At 30.5% G+C, this 15893-nt stretch overlaps 1 protein-coding gene across 2 annotated transcripts; it reads right to left on the bottom strand.

The window, feature by feature from the left end:
* Window positions 1-6683: 6683 nt before the first annotated feature.
* On the bottom strand, window positions 6684-9554 carry LOC124846141 (Polynucleotidyl transferase, ribonuclease H-like superfamily protein). Of its 2 annotated transcripts, XM_088101682.1 has the most exons (6): window positions 9236-9552; window positions 8685-8744; window positions 8476-8588; window positions 8077-8145; window positions 7264-7315; window positions 6684-7098 (listed from the first exon to the last, which is right to left on the bottom strand). In XM_088101682.1, the coding sequence occupies exons 1-6, from the start codon at window positions 9512-9514 to the stop codon at window positions 6967-6969; spliced, it is 705 nt and encodes a 234-aa protein (XP_087957808.1). In that variant the 5' UTR covers window positions 9515-9552; the 3' UTR covers window positions 6684-6966. The 2 variants fall into 2 exon arrangements, with proteins under 2 accessions (XP_087957808.1, XP_087957809.1); XM_088101683.1 differs by lacking the exon at window positions 7264-7315 and having other exon boundaries at window positions 6957-7098; window positions 9236-9554.
* Window positions 9555-15893: the final 6339 nt, after the last annotated feature.

Genomic DNA, 15893 nt, shown 5'->3' with positions numbered 1-15893 from the left:
TTAAGTGATAGAGTGAAATATTATATATATATATATATATATATATATATATATATATATATATATAAAGACGATAGATGAGTGAATTAGAATAATATAATATCCATACTTTTATATAATTTCATTATTTATTTTATCTTATTTAAATGTAATAATTAGAAAATTTTATGTCTTCTGTTATTAAATTCATATTTCGTATTAGTACCATGTTTTAAATGTAGACAATATTTTTATTTTTTGTAAACTAACCTCATGTAATTTATTTGTTCTTATGGTATGGTGTGGAGTTAATTGATGAATCTTAGCAAAAGTAATTCTACATGCATATTAACAAAAGTAATTCTACAATGATAATTCTATTCTTTTCAACACATGTAACATTTGTGGTATTTTGGAAGGGTAAACTTCTTAGTACAATGGAAAGAATTCAATTGGTTAATTTTGTGACTGAAGATGCTCTTATTTATAGTTTTCAAGTTTACAAATAGCTTGCTAATTTGTTTTTTTAAATAGGAATTGATTCTAGAGTTTGGTCCTTACTTCAACAAGTTTTTTCATGTTAGACATTTTCTTTTATCTACTAATGATATTTTGAATTTTATATATATTAGAGACAATCTTCTTGTGAGAGATATACACATTTCATTTGGTACATATATTGGGATGTTGTAGTAAATCATAATTCTTGATTCTTGTAGAAAGAATTAGTTTTGCCCTTGTTCGTGAAGGATGAGATTCATGGGTATTGTTTTTGCTTCAAGTGGATGCGGGAGAGGTAGGTCTAGTGAGGAGAGGGACGAAGGATAGTACGACGAGGCGGAGATGGGGTCGGAGAAGAGGAAGGTTGCGTAGAGCTAGTGGCAAAGGGGGTCGGAGTGGGAGCCAGAAAGGGAGGCTGAGACGGAAACATAGGCGGCGGAGGAGGAGAGGAGGGCAAGGGCGAGGTGGTCAGAGTCGGCGAGAGAGGAAAGGGAGTCGTGGGAGGAGGAGGTGAGGATGGCGGCGAGGGCGTGGATGCAGGAACAAGCCTTGGACATTGATGCCCACCAGGAGTGCATTGGGTCGGTTGCGGGTTTCTAGGGATCGGTGGTGTTGGGTGTGGGCATGGACAAAGACGGCGACGATGAATCGCTGCGGTGGAACTCTATGTTCCTCTCACTTTTATAATTAAACACAACATTTACATTTGGTGGGGTTTTGGGCAGCGAGGAACAACTTGAGGTTTGATTTGGAGAAATTGAGGTTTTGGGAGAGGTTTGGGAATCTGGATTTGTCGCGTAACGCGGGTAAGATTCCGAACAACGTTGTTGGGCTTCAGAAGATGTCGGAGAAGGTTCTACATGCTAATAATTTGCTCCATTCCGATGGGTACTAGCAAGAGAAGCAATTTTCCGGCGAGGGTTTTCCAACTAAGACGATCACACTGTGCCACATCATTAAAAATTGCGCAGTCAACAAGTCAACATTCAGAAATTTTAACGTCGTTCAGTGAAATTGACGGCAAGGTTTCAATTGACTCAATTTTACAAAAATAGAGACCTAATTGAGGTCAAATAAAATACAAGGACCTATTTGAGAAGATTCCACGAAAATGGAGACATTCGAGATGATTAAACCTTTATCTTATTATAAATGTACCTATAATTCCTTTTGTATCAAAATGACAAGTAATTCCTCTAAAACTTAGATGAGCAATTATATTCATGATTTTTCTTAATAAAAAACTTCAACTTTATTAATTTTGTTTGAAAGTCGTTAATACCTCAACTATTGATGCGCGATATCCATGGAACAGGGACATTCAGGGGGCGTCAGGGCACACAAGCAAGTTCTCACAAAAAAGGTGTCAGTGGGCGCTTAAGAAGCGCTCAAGCCTCATGACAATACCTATAACACTTCAAAAATAGATTTTTATGTTCTCATAACTTTTTCTATTGATCAAGTTGGTTCCTTGAACATTAAAATTGATAGGAAAACACATTTATAAGTCAAAATAAGTATCCATTTGATCATTACACTCAAGATTAGTTGCATCAAACCGTTTTTGACACAGGAAGCACCTAGACTCAGATTTACACCTTATACACCAAATTTTTGCAACCTAGCCCCTTGAACAAGTCCTAATAGAGTCAATAACATATTACAAATCATCACCTATAGCTCAGAACTTCTAATTTGAAATCTCACTAGTTAAAACTCCTAAAATTGAACTTAAAACCATACAAAATTCAACATTTCAACTACTAATTCATTTTACCTCATATTTCTCTTAACCAAGAGTCTAGAAAAGTCATAATAATTCTCCCAATTAATTCCCAAATGTCCAAAATAGTACACACCTCTTACTCCTAAATATCACTACTCCAAACCCCATTTTTCACACTAAAAACACTTCAAAACCTCAACAAGAAACCACTTAAGTGCTACATATCAGTTCTTAATCAAAACACACTCGTCCCAAGTCCCAAATAACCTCATAACAATGTTAAACTAGTTTCCTTCTCACTCCAATACCTATTTCTCAAACTCACTCCTCAAACCTTACTTTTTAAGCTTAAAATCCAAGTAATTGACTCTTACTTACTCCAAATGCTTTAAAATCATATTCAAAGACAATAACACTCTCAAACACACAATCATAACAGTCGAAACATCACAATCACACCATTCCAATTATATTCCATATCATACTATCAAAATCATCAATTAAATATACATAGTATCGACCCAATTATACCAATTTCTCCAAAATAATCCATAATTCATACAAATACCAAATTTATGATACAAACACAAACTTAAAGCAAGAATTCTAGCTTCCCTTAACTCACAAGAAATAGCCCCAACTCAAATAACATTTCGTCGATTACTTGAAACGCAAGAAATATCTAGACAAGTCATAATAATTCTCCCAATTAATTCCCAAATGTCCAAAACAGTACACACCTCTTACTCCTAAATATCACTACTCCAAACCCCATTTTTCACACTAAAAACACTTCAAAACCTCAACAAGAAACCACTTAAGTGCTACATATCAGTTCTTAATCAAAACACACTCGTCCCAAGTCCCAAATAACCTCATAACAATGTTAAACTAGTTTCCTTCTCACTCCAATACCTATTTCTCAAAGTCACTCATCAAACCTCACTTTTTAAGCTTAAAATCCAAGTAATTGACTCTTACTTACTCCAAATGCTTTAAAATCATATTCAAAGACAATAACACTCTCAAACACACATTCATAACAGTCGAAACATCACAATCACACCATTCCAATTATATTCCATATCATACTATCAAAATCATCAATTAAACATACATAGTATTGACCCAATTATACCAATTTCTCCAAAATAATCCATAATTCATACAAATACCAAATTTATGATACAAACACAAACTTAAAGCAAGAATTCTAGCTTCCTTAACTCACAAGAAATAGCCCCAACTCAAATAACATTTTGTCGATTACTTGAAACGCAAGAAATATCTAGACGAACATACGAAACACCAAATTGAAAATGGACAGAGTCCTTAAAACTCTAGATGAACCGAGAATGAGTAGGAGAAACATGATTACACATGCAACAATACAAGATTCTTCTAAAAACATATTAGGAACGAGAGAGGAAAAAGGAGTCGAAACTTACTTGCTCTATTCTTGAAATTGATCGACTAGATGTGGAGATAACTCAACTGTGATCTCTTAGGAACTTCCTGATCATCAAACAGATGATCAAGGGATGAGAAATCTTAAAGAGATGTGAGAGAAAGTAAAGAGAAAGAGTTTTAGAGAGATAGACGTAATGAGACGAGTATAGAAAGTTTTATTTATATTATTGAATTATTTTAAAATAAAATACTCGGTCTCATTATTTTAATATACCTACCAACTCTAATAATCTATTTTCTAGGTTCTTACAAAACTGGACAAAAAAAACAAATCATCCTCAAATAAAAATTTCAAAATAAATACTTTTAAAGAAACATAAATTATAAATACTTCAAAATTAAAAATCACAAACAAATATATGCATATCTATATTTTGCATTTTCAACTATTTTGTCACATATTTTACTAAATATTTATGATTTAATAAACTAATTCAATAGTTTCAGCCACCACTAACAAACTTTTAACTAGCCTTTCGAGTTCTAAGATAAAAATCAAACAAGTACACGGAAGTTTTAGAATTTCATGTTTTTTTCATTTTGGTGCTTTGACATTTTAAATCTCCAAAACTAACGTTACAAATCAAAAATAAAAATTAAGTACTTACATCAAATCCTAAATAATTTCAATAACTTGTTTTCTCTACATATACTAATATGGTATCTACGTGGACACTAAATTGACCTTTTAGTCTTTGAAAGATAATGTTAAAACTCTTTATATTCTTAATAATTTATTTGCGTTAATGAATATTATTATATATAATGGGAACTTACACATAAACACTTAATTCATTTAACTTCAATTGAAAGATAATGTTAAAACTCTTTATATTCTTAATAATTTATTTGCGTTAATGAATATTATTATATATAATGGGAACTTACACATAAACACTTAATTCATTTAACTTCAATTTTTACATATTTAATGTAAAAACCTAGAAAATAGAGTATTAAAAATGATATTATGTTCTAAATAATAGGACTCAATTATTTTAATAATAAAAATTAATATGTATAAATAAAATTTCAATTAACAAATTTTATTATCTAAAATAATACTATCTCTTTAAAACTCTTTTTCTTATAGCCCTTTACCCTCTCTCTAAGCCTTCTAAACCGTAGTTCATTTGTTTGAAGATCAAAGAGTACTTAAGTGATTACTAAGGTGGGGTCTTCAAATTTGTTTGATCAGTTCTTCCAAAAGAGTAAGTTAGTTTTTACTCTTTCCTCTAATTTGTGTGATTTCCTATGCATGTAAGTTATGGTTCTTTGCATGTCATTTGAGTCTGATTAGTAGTATTAACGGTATACCTTGACAATGTTTCAGTGGTTTGTAAGAGTAGAGTTCCTTGCATCGTTGGAGTTGTTCTAACACTCTTAGAGCAATTTCAACCTTTAAAAAGGAAAGCTAATTACTTTGATTTTAATTGATAGGCAATTTATAATTGATGATTGTAGGTGTGTATGATAGTTGGTTTGTGAAATTTAGTTGTTTGATAAATTATGACATATTGAGTTGATTTTGTAGTTTTGATTCGTCTTTAATGATTGTACTTTGGAATACTAATATGCTATATGGTTGGAACTTCATTTGAGGTGAATTGAGTTATTGAATGGTGTCTGATTGTTAATTGGATTTGGCATTTGTGGTTGGTGTTAGATTGGTTCTACAGGGCTGGAATGACATAAATCTGTAGAAACATGTTTTGCAAAATTATGTAGACTCTTTGGGTGAGCATATACTCGTTGGGCAAAGTTAAAATCAATAAGCTACTTACTTGGTGGTCAATGGGTGAGAAAAGTCTCGTTGGGAAAAACTTAAGTCAAAGAGCTCACTGACTTGATATTTACAGAACGAAAACATACTGGTTGGACGACTTTTAGGAGGATTTAAATCTATAAGTTCTTGTGGTATTTCCACTGAACGAGTTATCTAATGGATAAACAAGTGTGCTACGAAGCATTATTCATTGAACGAGCAAATCTCATAGCTGAGCAAAAATACCAAAATGTTAGTTAGAATTTCATATTTTTCTTATGATGAGTTTAATGTGTGTGATTATTGCAATGGTTGGTTTATAACATGATATGTGAATGATTGGTACTAATCTAAGGAGGATGGGTAGTGGTTAAAGTAGTGTGTATATTGATATATGGATTTCGTATTGAGAGTTATCTAAATGTCTAATAAGCATCCAATCTCAAGTAAAAATGGGTGGGGTATGTGGTGAGAGGAGTAGGAAGTCCTAGTCTAAAGACTTTATCTTGGTCAAAGATGGTTGACGAACTAACCTTATGTGTGGTAACTTGAGTGAACAAACTGTTTCACCACTATAAGTGTATAATTCACCAGAATCTAATATCAATACATATATCTGAATAGTCAAGTCTACAATGAATAATTATATACCCTAAGATTGGTTGATATATCTTTGTATATGTGTTAACATCTCTATTTTGCTATATGGATGCTCTTTTGATAAATTAGCTTACCCTTTTGATTTTGTTTGCATGTGTTTCTTGTTTACTATTATCATTTTAATGATTTAAGAAGATGAAAAAGATAGTTGTTGATAAAGTCCATGCTAAAGATGGTGTTGAAGTATAAAATAGGGTTTTAATTTTGTGTAAAACTCTATTATTGCACTTTAGTTTTCATTGTAACAGAACTCTTAATAATATAGAATCTTTTATATATATATATATATATATATATATATATATATATATATATATATATATTTATTGGTGTTATAGTTATGTTTGGATAACTATAATAACATCTTATATTTTCTCTTGGATTAATTGTTTTCTATGTATTGAATGTGTGATGATTCTTTTAGTAGTTGAACATTACTACACTTTAAATATTTAAAATCAATAAAATAGTTTTTTTTATTAAACTTGTTAGTGTTTCAAAATGATGGCATAATGCTTCTTTTATCATTATTATTATTATTACTATTATTATTGTATTAAGATTAATTCAACCAAAGTACTATTTTCTTCCATTAAACTTTTACTCTATTTCCCCATTTCATTTATCTGCACTCTTTTACAATAATTTCAATTCATGATCTAAAATCTAAATCCTTCATCATGATCACAGCTTGCTGGAATATCTTTCTTTTTTTCTCAAAACCTTCTCATGCATAATTGCAATCTATCAACATGAAGGAATAGTACACACAAGTAAGCTGCTGCACGATATGTTATCAACCCTTGCCAGGCATTACCATAAAATTCACCACAGAAGCTAGTGGAACCAGGCAAGCATTCTGAGATTAATCTTCGTCAGAGAAAAAATCAACATCTTTGGGAGGACCCCTTTGAAGTTTTGCTTGTAATTCTAGATTTTTGGGCAGAACAAGTTCAGTACCCTGACCTGAAGTGGAGAAATATCTCTCCAGTACCATCTGGTACACAAAATATATATATAGTAAAGTCAATATTCCAGAAATGTTTTATATTGTGATTGGAAATTTAAAGCAGATAGAGCATAAAACTTCATATCCCAAGGTCATATAACTCTATTAATATAATATATTGCCAAAAAAGCATTACATATAAAAATCATTTACCATGGCAGCAAAGGCATCAAGTTTCTTTTGTTGACAGGACTTACTCAAACCCCTGAAAGAGTATTGGGTTAGTTTCCTCAATAAAATACTAAACTCCCACACAATTTTGATTGACAACTTTTAACAGTGATTTTCTAAATCTCATTTGACTTTCACATCCTCTAACACTATTTCCTCTGTGTTGAAATTCTCATATCAATTAGAGATAAGATCAATTTGAGTTATGCTTAAAGTCTAATATACCAACAATCTTTGTCTCACATCCCTCAACATGTCATTTCTCCATTCCCCCATTAGAGCACAGTAGGGTCTCTTATTTAAATACACTAAAAAGGAATTCAGAAGTTAAGCACATAATAGCTTCAATGGAATAAAAACCAAAACAGTCTCAACCTACATAAAAAGAAGTTATAACATGTTTCTCATTGGACACAGCGTGCATATTTCTTCACAAGCAAGTCTTATATGATCGGATGATGGTTTTAATTACAGCCTACTTAAATACTGAAGAACTTCAACATGGTTCTCTGTGAGAATGAGATTCCATAAGTATACACGGTTCTTTTCCCATCAATTTCCCCTCATGAAGCATATCATAACTGTGTCGACTACACTAAATGAATAGTGAATGAAAGATCCAGCAGTTTAAACTTTTCATATTGGTGACATTGTGACAATGCACCAGATGCCAAATCATTGCCAACAATACCATATCACTTATGAAATTACTTACTATTTCTAATTTAATTCACACAAAAAGATAGAATTTCAAAGGTTATAATACAATCAATAAAGAAGTTTAAAAACAATTACATGTTGATCATTCGATCCATGGCTTCTGATGTTGTCCCATGTTCATCTTGTAGATATACTCTCCAACCCCTGAAGTAGAGTTCATATATAAATAAAAATTAAACTAGTAATATAAGTACTTAACAGTTCAATATAATCCTATCAGGAGTCATCCAGAATTCCAAATATGTCATTCAAAGTTATTAGTAACTTAATGTCAATAAATATAATTGTTATTTGCTAAGGTCAACCACTTAATATAATTCATAACTCACGGTTCTGGTGGCTTAGCAGCTTCAAGAATGAAGATTATAACATATAAAGCTGAGCCTGATGCTATTGCTTTCATATTCTCATTACGGAATTCATAAATAAAGACAGAAGAATATAAATCGTCAAAGCTTCACTGAAATGGCTTACCTTTCAGCAGCTTGAACAGCAAGCCTTCCAGCAACACTTCTGACTTTGTTTGACTGAGGTGTTTCCTTCCCATCAGCAGATTTTGGAAGCCCAATTATAAACTCATCAACCTCCTACAGTTTTAAAATCATGTCAATTTGAATGTTATGTACCCTCAGAGAAAATAACCCATTCTTTAGTAGAACAAGAGAAAAAAGATGAATCCAGACCTCTTGTTCGGCAATGTTAATAATCTGAACCTCAAGCTTCTGTCCTCGCAGTTCCAACACCTAAATCAACTGCAGGCTTGTCAGGATTGATGACTGATGAAACACAAATAAATAATTCATAATTGCCGTAGAAGTAATGAGCATATATTAATATTGTCACAGTTAACTGCAGCATTTTATTATCAACTATAGCAATATGTGCTCCAATGGTAAATTTTATAAATGTACAAGATTTTGGTTTTAGTTCCTCAATGATTTGGGTTAGACCACCAATTTCATCCTTGAAGGATTACTTTCTCTTCTAAGTGTTCTCTAGTGTTAAAACAAAACTTAAAGTCTTAAGATATATCTAAAATCATGTTAAGTAGTCCCCCAAATATTTAAATACACTTCCAATTAGTCTCTAAACTTTACTAAAATACATCAATCTAAGTACAAAGATGATGAATATACAACCGAAAACACAGTAAAAAGATTACATCTTTAATTCACCCAAATTTCACTGAAAGAGGAAACTCTTAAAAGTAAAAGAGCAAAAGAGAAATTGTTACGGTTAAGGGGCGAATGGAGAAGCCTTTGCTTAGGGCAAGACCAGTGCGAGCCAATCCCAAGTCAAGGCCAAGGCTGAAACCTCCTCTCCATTGCGGCTCTCTCTTCCTCCGAAGTGCATTTGGGGGAAGTTCATCCAACTTTAGTGCATTTACTGTTAAGAAACTATGACCATACCCAATTTTACAATTCACAAAAGATGGGATTTTTCTAACATTGAGAGGGGAACAAGAGAGGAACAGTTTCTGGGGTGGCAGATGCAGCACTTGCTGCGACAACATTATTGCAAAGACTGAAAGAGAGTTTCAAAGAAACCAGAGAGGATAATATATATTGAAAGATTGAATGATTAAATAAGTTGGTAATTAATAGACTTAGGTTTATATTGAAATCAATATTTCTAATTCTTTTTATTGTGTAATATATTCATAATTAATGCATTAAAATACTTTTATGAAATATTCATAATAGATTAATTATAAATATATTATAATCATGTTTATAAATTTACTTTGACCGACAATTATGTAACTATTATATGGTATTATATTTTAATATTTATATGAATATGGTTTGTCATTTATTAATTGATATTGTGTACAAAAATATTTGTTAACTTATCATTAAAATTTTAATAATATTTTATGTTTTATAAAAATTATTATTTAATTAATATTTGAATAAATATAAAAATTAATAGATATATTTATTTTGCCGTACCTATAAAATAAAAACAAATTTTAAGATAAATAATCAATTTAATATGATAATTAGTGACATGTTTTGTATTCTTAATACAATAAAAAGTTATAATTTTAAGAAAATTTACAATATCTTATTAATATATGATAACATTCATTTGTTGTAAGTATTATTGTCAAAACCCTTAAAATCTCATGATAGTGGAAACGTTGTAGGTGCAAGAAGCCTTAAAAATCCTGTGTGAATGGAAGGTAAGCGTTAGTGAAAATCAGAAAGTGGAAGAGCAGCAGAGTGACCGATCGGTTTTGACGGTAGGAGTAAAACTTAAGTTTTCAAATTTCACACCACTTTTCTGCATGTACTCTTCATCTTCAACCTTCTGAGTTTTCATTCTCTCCTCCTTCTCTCTATAAACCTCCTACTTCTCTCTAAGAAATCTTACTCTTTTCTTCTTTCGATCATCATTCAGACCACGCCTGAGTATTCCTGGTGCCAAGAGCTACGCTTTGCACCGATCAAGTTTTGGGTTTAAGCTGGTAAGTTCATTCCTTCCTCAGCCGTGTGGTTTTCTGGCACATACAAACCAAGTTCTGGTTGCATGGATTGATCACTTTTCTATATGTAATTCTGATAGTGTTTTGGTCCTTTATTTTGGTCTAGTTTTGTAATCAGTGAATTCTAAGGGTAGAAGAAATTGTAGTGGTGAACCAGTATTCTGCACCTGTGAGCGTCAGGTCACATTTAGAGGTAAGGGAAGCTTATATAATTTGATTATGATTATTGTTTTGAATGGTTGCATGTTTGTTTGATTATTGGATGAATATGAAGTATAATTGTTACTGCATTTTGGTTGTATGAGTGAATGAATATAAATGATGAGGAATTGGATTGATATAAGATTTGATCTTAAGTTTGTAACTTCTTGTGTAATTATATGTTTATCACCGAAAGTCATTATTGACCGTTCGGTTTCTCATTGAGTATTCGGTCGGGACTCGGTTCTTCTTTTGGGAAGAATTCTAGTGAATGACCGATTAGTTTCCTCTTAGTATACTTGTAAATAAGTGCCTGTCTAAGTGTAGTTGTCTCCTTATATTTGGTATTCAATATTACTTACACATATACTAGTATATTTATCTTCCCTTAAAAATCCATTATTTGTATCTGTATTTAATTCTTCATTCTATAAGCTAAGTAGTGCTCGGTCTTAAACCCGACACTCAGTCTAAGTGGTGCTCGGTCTTAAACCAAGCGCTCGGTCTCGTCTCAGTAATCTATCATTACCATTTTTAAAATAAGAGCGTTCGGCCAAACTCAATAGTGTTCGGTTTCTAAAATGCTCGGTCTCAGAATAACACTCGATCTCTTTAGTGTATTGTCTTAAGACTAAAAAAACTAAGTATTATTAGTACTCAGCATCTTTCTATCTCTCGATTTCTTCATAGCATTCAGTTTGTTATTAGTATTCGGTGTCAAACAATATTCGGTCTTAAACCCGACACTCAGTCTAAGTGGTGCTCGGTCTTAAACCAAGCGCTCGGTCTCGTCTCAGTAATCTATCATTACCATTTTTAAAATAAGAGCGTTCGGCCAAACTCAATAGTGTTCGGTTTCTAAAATGCTCGGTCTCAGAATAGCACTCGATCTCTTTAGTGTATTGTCTTAAGACTAAAAAAACTAAGTATTATTAGTACTCAGCATCTTTCTATCTCTCGATTTCTTCATAGCATTCAGTTTGTTATTAGTATTCGGTGTCAAACAATATTCGGTCTCATTAAATGGTGTTCGGCCTAGAGTCTTAGTATTCGGCCTAGGCTTTGTAGTGTTCGGTTTGAACTCTTAAGGGTTAGTTCATTGAAGCGGATCAATTGGTAAATAGCGCTCGGTCATGTTAGTTTCTAAGGAGTGTTATTCCATTCGGACTTATTCTATGATGAGAAAGTGTGGTCTTATTTCAAGTTGAATATATTGATGATGAAGTATGATGGAATTTGAAATGTGATACAAATGAAATTGTTTGGATATGAAAGAGTATTCCAGGGAGGAATATCTCAGAAATTGGTTATTGAATGGTAAAGTATGAATGTGGGCAAAGCTTAGCTGGCGTTTATCTTGATATTCCATGATTACTCATTCTCACGTAGAGAGGAGTAACTCATGTGTGGGAATGGCAGGAGGTCCTAGTCCATAAGGTTAACTTGGACGGAACGGATTAACCTCGGGTGACAGCTGTTCAGGGTATCCCAGTTACTACATCACCCGGGTGCACAAACGTCGTAGCTACACAGAATTCATACAGTCCGGACAGTTAGAGTCAAATGGTTGTTTATTGCATGCAATAATGTATGATTGATTGTGTATAATTGACTTATTGATTTGTATCAGACTTATGTGATATATATATATATATATATATATATATATATATATATATATATATATATATATATAATTATGGTCTTCCATTAATTAAATTACATAAGCTTACCTTATTTTCCTGTCTTGTCTGTATTGTCGTTCGGTTGTCCTTCCTGTTACAATGATCATCCTGTGGATGTGAGCAGAAGGAAAAGAGTTGTTGGAAGAAGCTCTGGAAGAAGTGGAAGTGAAGACCGAACCTTAGGATTGTTCGGTTATTATTCTGCTTCTAGTTTTGTAGAACCGTTCGGTGTAGGTAATTTTGGAAACCGTTCGGTCTAGTCAGTATTTCTGTAAAGTTTAAATTATGCATTATTTTGGTAAGGTCGTTCGGCCAGAATTGTATTTCTTAATCTGAGAACTGAACTGTAATATTATTAATATGTGATTATTCTATTATATGGTTTTGTGCTGTATTTTTGGGATTATACAATTATTTTTTTAATGAATTTATTTTGCTATTAACATGTTGAGTATTGTACAATTGTAGTTACAAAAAAGATGGTGTAAATATTTTAAAACCAAAAGAGAAAAGAAAAAGAAAGTTGATGTATTATGCCAGCGTTGTAGGTATTTTTCAGATTTTTTTTATTAATGCGTACGCTGGAAAAGAGAAAATAAATAAATATCTAAGAAATAAAGCTTGTTTGATGGATGAAAAAGAAAGTGCATGAAAAACATTTTTAGTATAACATTATCTTAAGAGAAAAAAGAAAAAAGGAACATGAACGTATTAGTTAACTTTAGCTAGATCATACAAGAAAGAAAAAAAAAATCTAAAAAAAAATACATTGTGGAGGTTCATACGTAGCTTTTTTTTTCCTCTTGCTTTTTCCCTAGCCAATTCTAGTTATGCTCAATGACTAGATAAAAAGGTTACTTCAACTTGGGTAAGTTTTCAAAAAAAATAAAAAATGAATATAGGTAATTTTATTTAAAGCACTTTTAAGGTTAAAGTTTTGTTAATATGCATAACATTAGTTAAAAAAAATTGAAACTGAAGTAATGTTATTTTGATACAATTTTACAATCTCAATACAATTTCAATTTAAAATACATTACACAATTTTAATTTAAAATATATTAAAATAAGTCGTGTTATTTTAGTATGATTTGAATGTTTCTGATTTAAAGTCGTATCATCTTATATAAAATCATATCATCCTTATATGATTTCTTCATATTGAAATCGTGTTAAAGTAGAATGATTTACTAATATTTATAATTTATTTTAATGTATCCATTTAGTAATTTGTTTTTAAAATTGCACTAATTTAGTAAACAAACCTATTGAGGCAGGTGCATGTTTTATATAAAGAAAAATAATATGATTTGGTGACATAATAAATTATTCTTAGTATTACTTGCATATGGTACAGGCTAATTGTTACATTACATTTGTTTATAAAAAAAATTCTCATTATCTATCTTGTTATTTATTTGGTATCAAAAAAAATATTTGAAAATGTTTATGCATGGAAATATTTTTAATTTTATTTTTGACTTAATTAAATTTTATATTTTTATAAACTTAGATATTTTTAAATAAATTTCTAGTTATTTTTGTTTATCTATTAGATACTCAAACTATATTGTAATAATCAAATACTCTCCAATCATATTGATATAGGACTCGTTTTTGGCTGAATATAAATCAGACTAGTAAGTCGACATGTTCTCGACTCATCCCTACTCGACCAATGCGACATCACACAAGTTATATACTTATAATAATCCATGATTAATCATGATAATTAAAATAAGTATTTCGGTCAGTAGATCTAGATCTATTAAGTTAAGAGCTCATTAATATAAATAACACATCTTATAAAACATGTTAATTACATTAACTAATTACCGCATTTATAATAGTGCGTTAAACATGTTAATTACATTAACTAATTATCGCATTTATAATTTGCTAACGCACTAGATAAATGTCACGTGGAAAAGTTTTTTGTCAGCACAACCTTACACAGTTCAAGAATATCCAGAGAAAAAAAAATATATTAGAGAATGAAAATTTAAAATGTTTGGAATACATTTGAGTTTTTATAAAACACATATTCACCTATGTAAATACCCAAACCTTTTATATTTCCAATAAACTTCTTTTCATAAATATTGTTATATATTAATTTTAAAACTTCACATTTTTTAACATCCAAAAAATAAAACAAAATGATGAGTTAAAATAATAATTACTATCTTAAAAAATATATGAATTTAATAAAAAATATAATTTTTTGAGGATTTAATAAAAATAATAATAAGAATTCCATTGAAAATATTCAAATTCATCATAAACTTAAACTTAAAAGTTAATTTTGTGTATATGAAACTTTCAGTACATATAAAATAAATAAAAAAAGTTATTACAATTAAATCTAAATTTAAATTGTAGGCCCAATAATGGAAATCGAAATCTCATTCCACAAAAGAAAATAGAGATTGAAAGGAAAAGCAATATCAAAAGAATATTATAACTAAAGTAGACAACATACCTATTACTAATAGAATAAAATACCACAAGAAATTATAAATTAGGAATGGAAGATAAAAATCTTAGACATCAAAAGACGCAATGTGAATGAGTTGAAGATCAAAGTGTTAGAAATTAAGGGTGAAATGTGCAACGCGTAAGAGAGGAAGATGACAAGGAATAAAGAAAATAGATCACTTAGAATAACTATGGATTTGACAAAAATATCTATAAGCGGATATTTATGAATCCGAGTAGTTCCACGTGATAATAGATATTTTAATATTTTCTTATAAAGGTGATGATAAAGATATCATAATATATTAGAGCTATTAAAATGGGATTCGATTCGACTCGACCTATCACGGGTTGGTTAGCTAGTGAGCCAACCCAACCTGACTCATTTATTAGCGAGTCAGAAAAATTCGAACCTGATCCGATCCAATACGGGTTGATGGGTAAACGGGTTAATTCACTGACTCACTTAATTACAATTTTTTTAAATAAAAAAATTACAAACTTTCTATAATTTAAATCCAAACAAATTTTACTCCCAAAATGGGTGTTTAATTAATTTTGAAAAATAAAGAACTTAAATAATTTTTTCAAGCAAAAAAAAAATAATAAATATTTTTTTATAAAATTAAAATTAAATTTTAATAAAATAAAATTAGGTAGGTGGGTTGGTGGGTCAACCCGGCCCACCACGGATTCAACCTGCATGAGCCGTGTTTAAATGAGCCGGGTTAAAATCTGACCCGCATAAAAAAAATACAATTTTTTCAAACCCAACCAGGTTCAAATCCGTGGTGAGCTGGATTGGCCCGCGAGTTGTAACTCATTTTGACAGCTCTATAATATATATATATATATATATATATATATATATATATATATATATATATATATATATATATATATATATTACTTGTGAAAATTAAAATAAATATTTAATTTATATTGTATTAAGTTAAATTTAATTAAAATTAAAATTAATTTACATTTTATAAGATTAAATTTAATTAAAATTAAACTTTAAATTATATTTAACTTAAATT

The sequence above is a fragment of the Vigna umbellata genome, chromosome 11, assembly GCF_029865625.1.
Source record: "Vigna umbellata cultivar VRB3 chromosome 11, Vumbellata_1.0, whole genome shotgun sequence".
Classification (NCBI taxonomy): Eukaryota; Viridiplantae; Streptophyta; class Magnoliopsida; order Fabales; family Fabaceae; genus Vigna; species Vigna umbellata.
The sequence above is the reverse complement of the archived record's forward strand: the minus strand, read 5'-3'. Positions and strand labels throughout refer to the sequence as shown.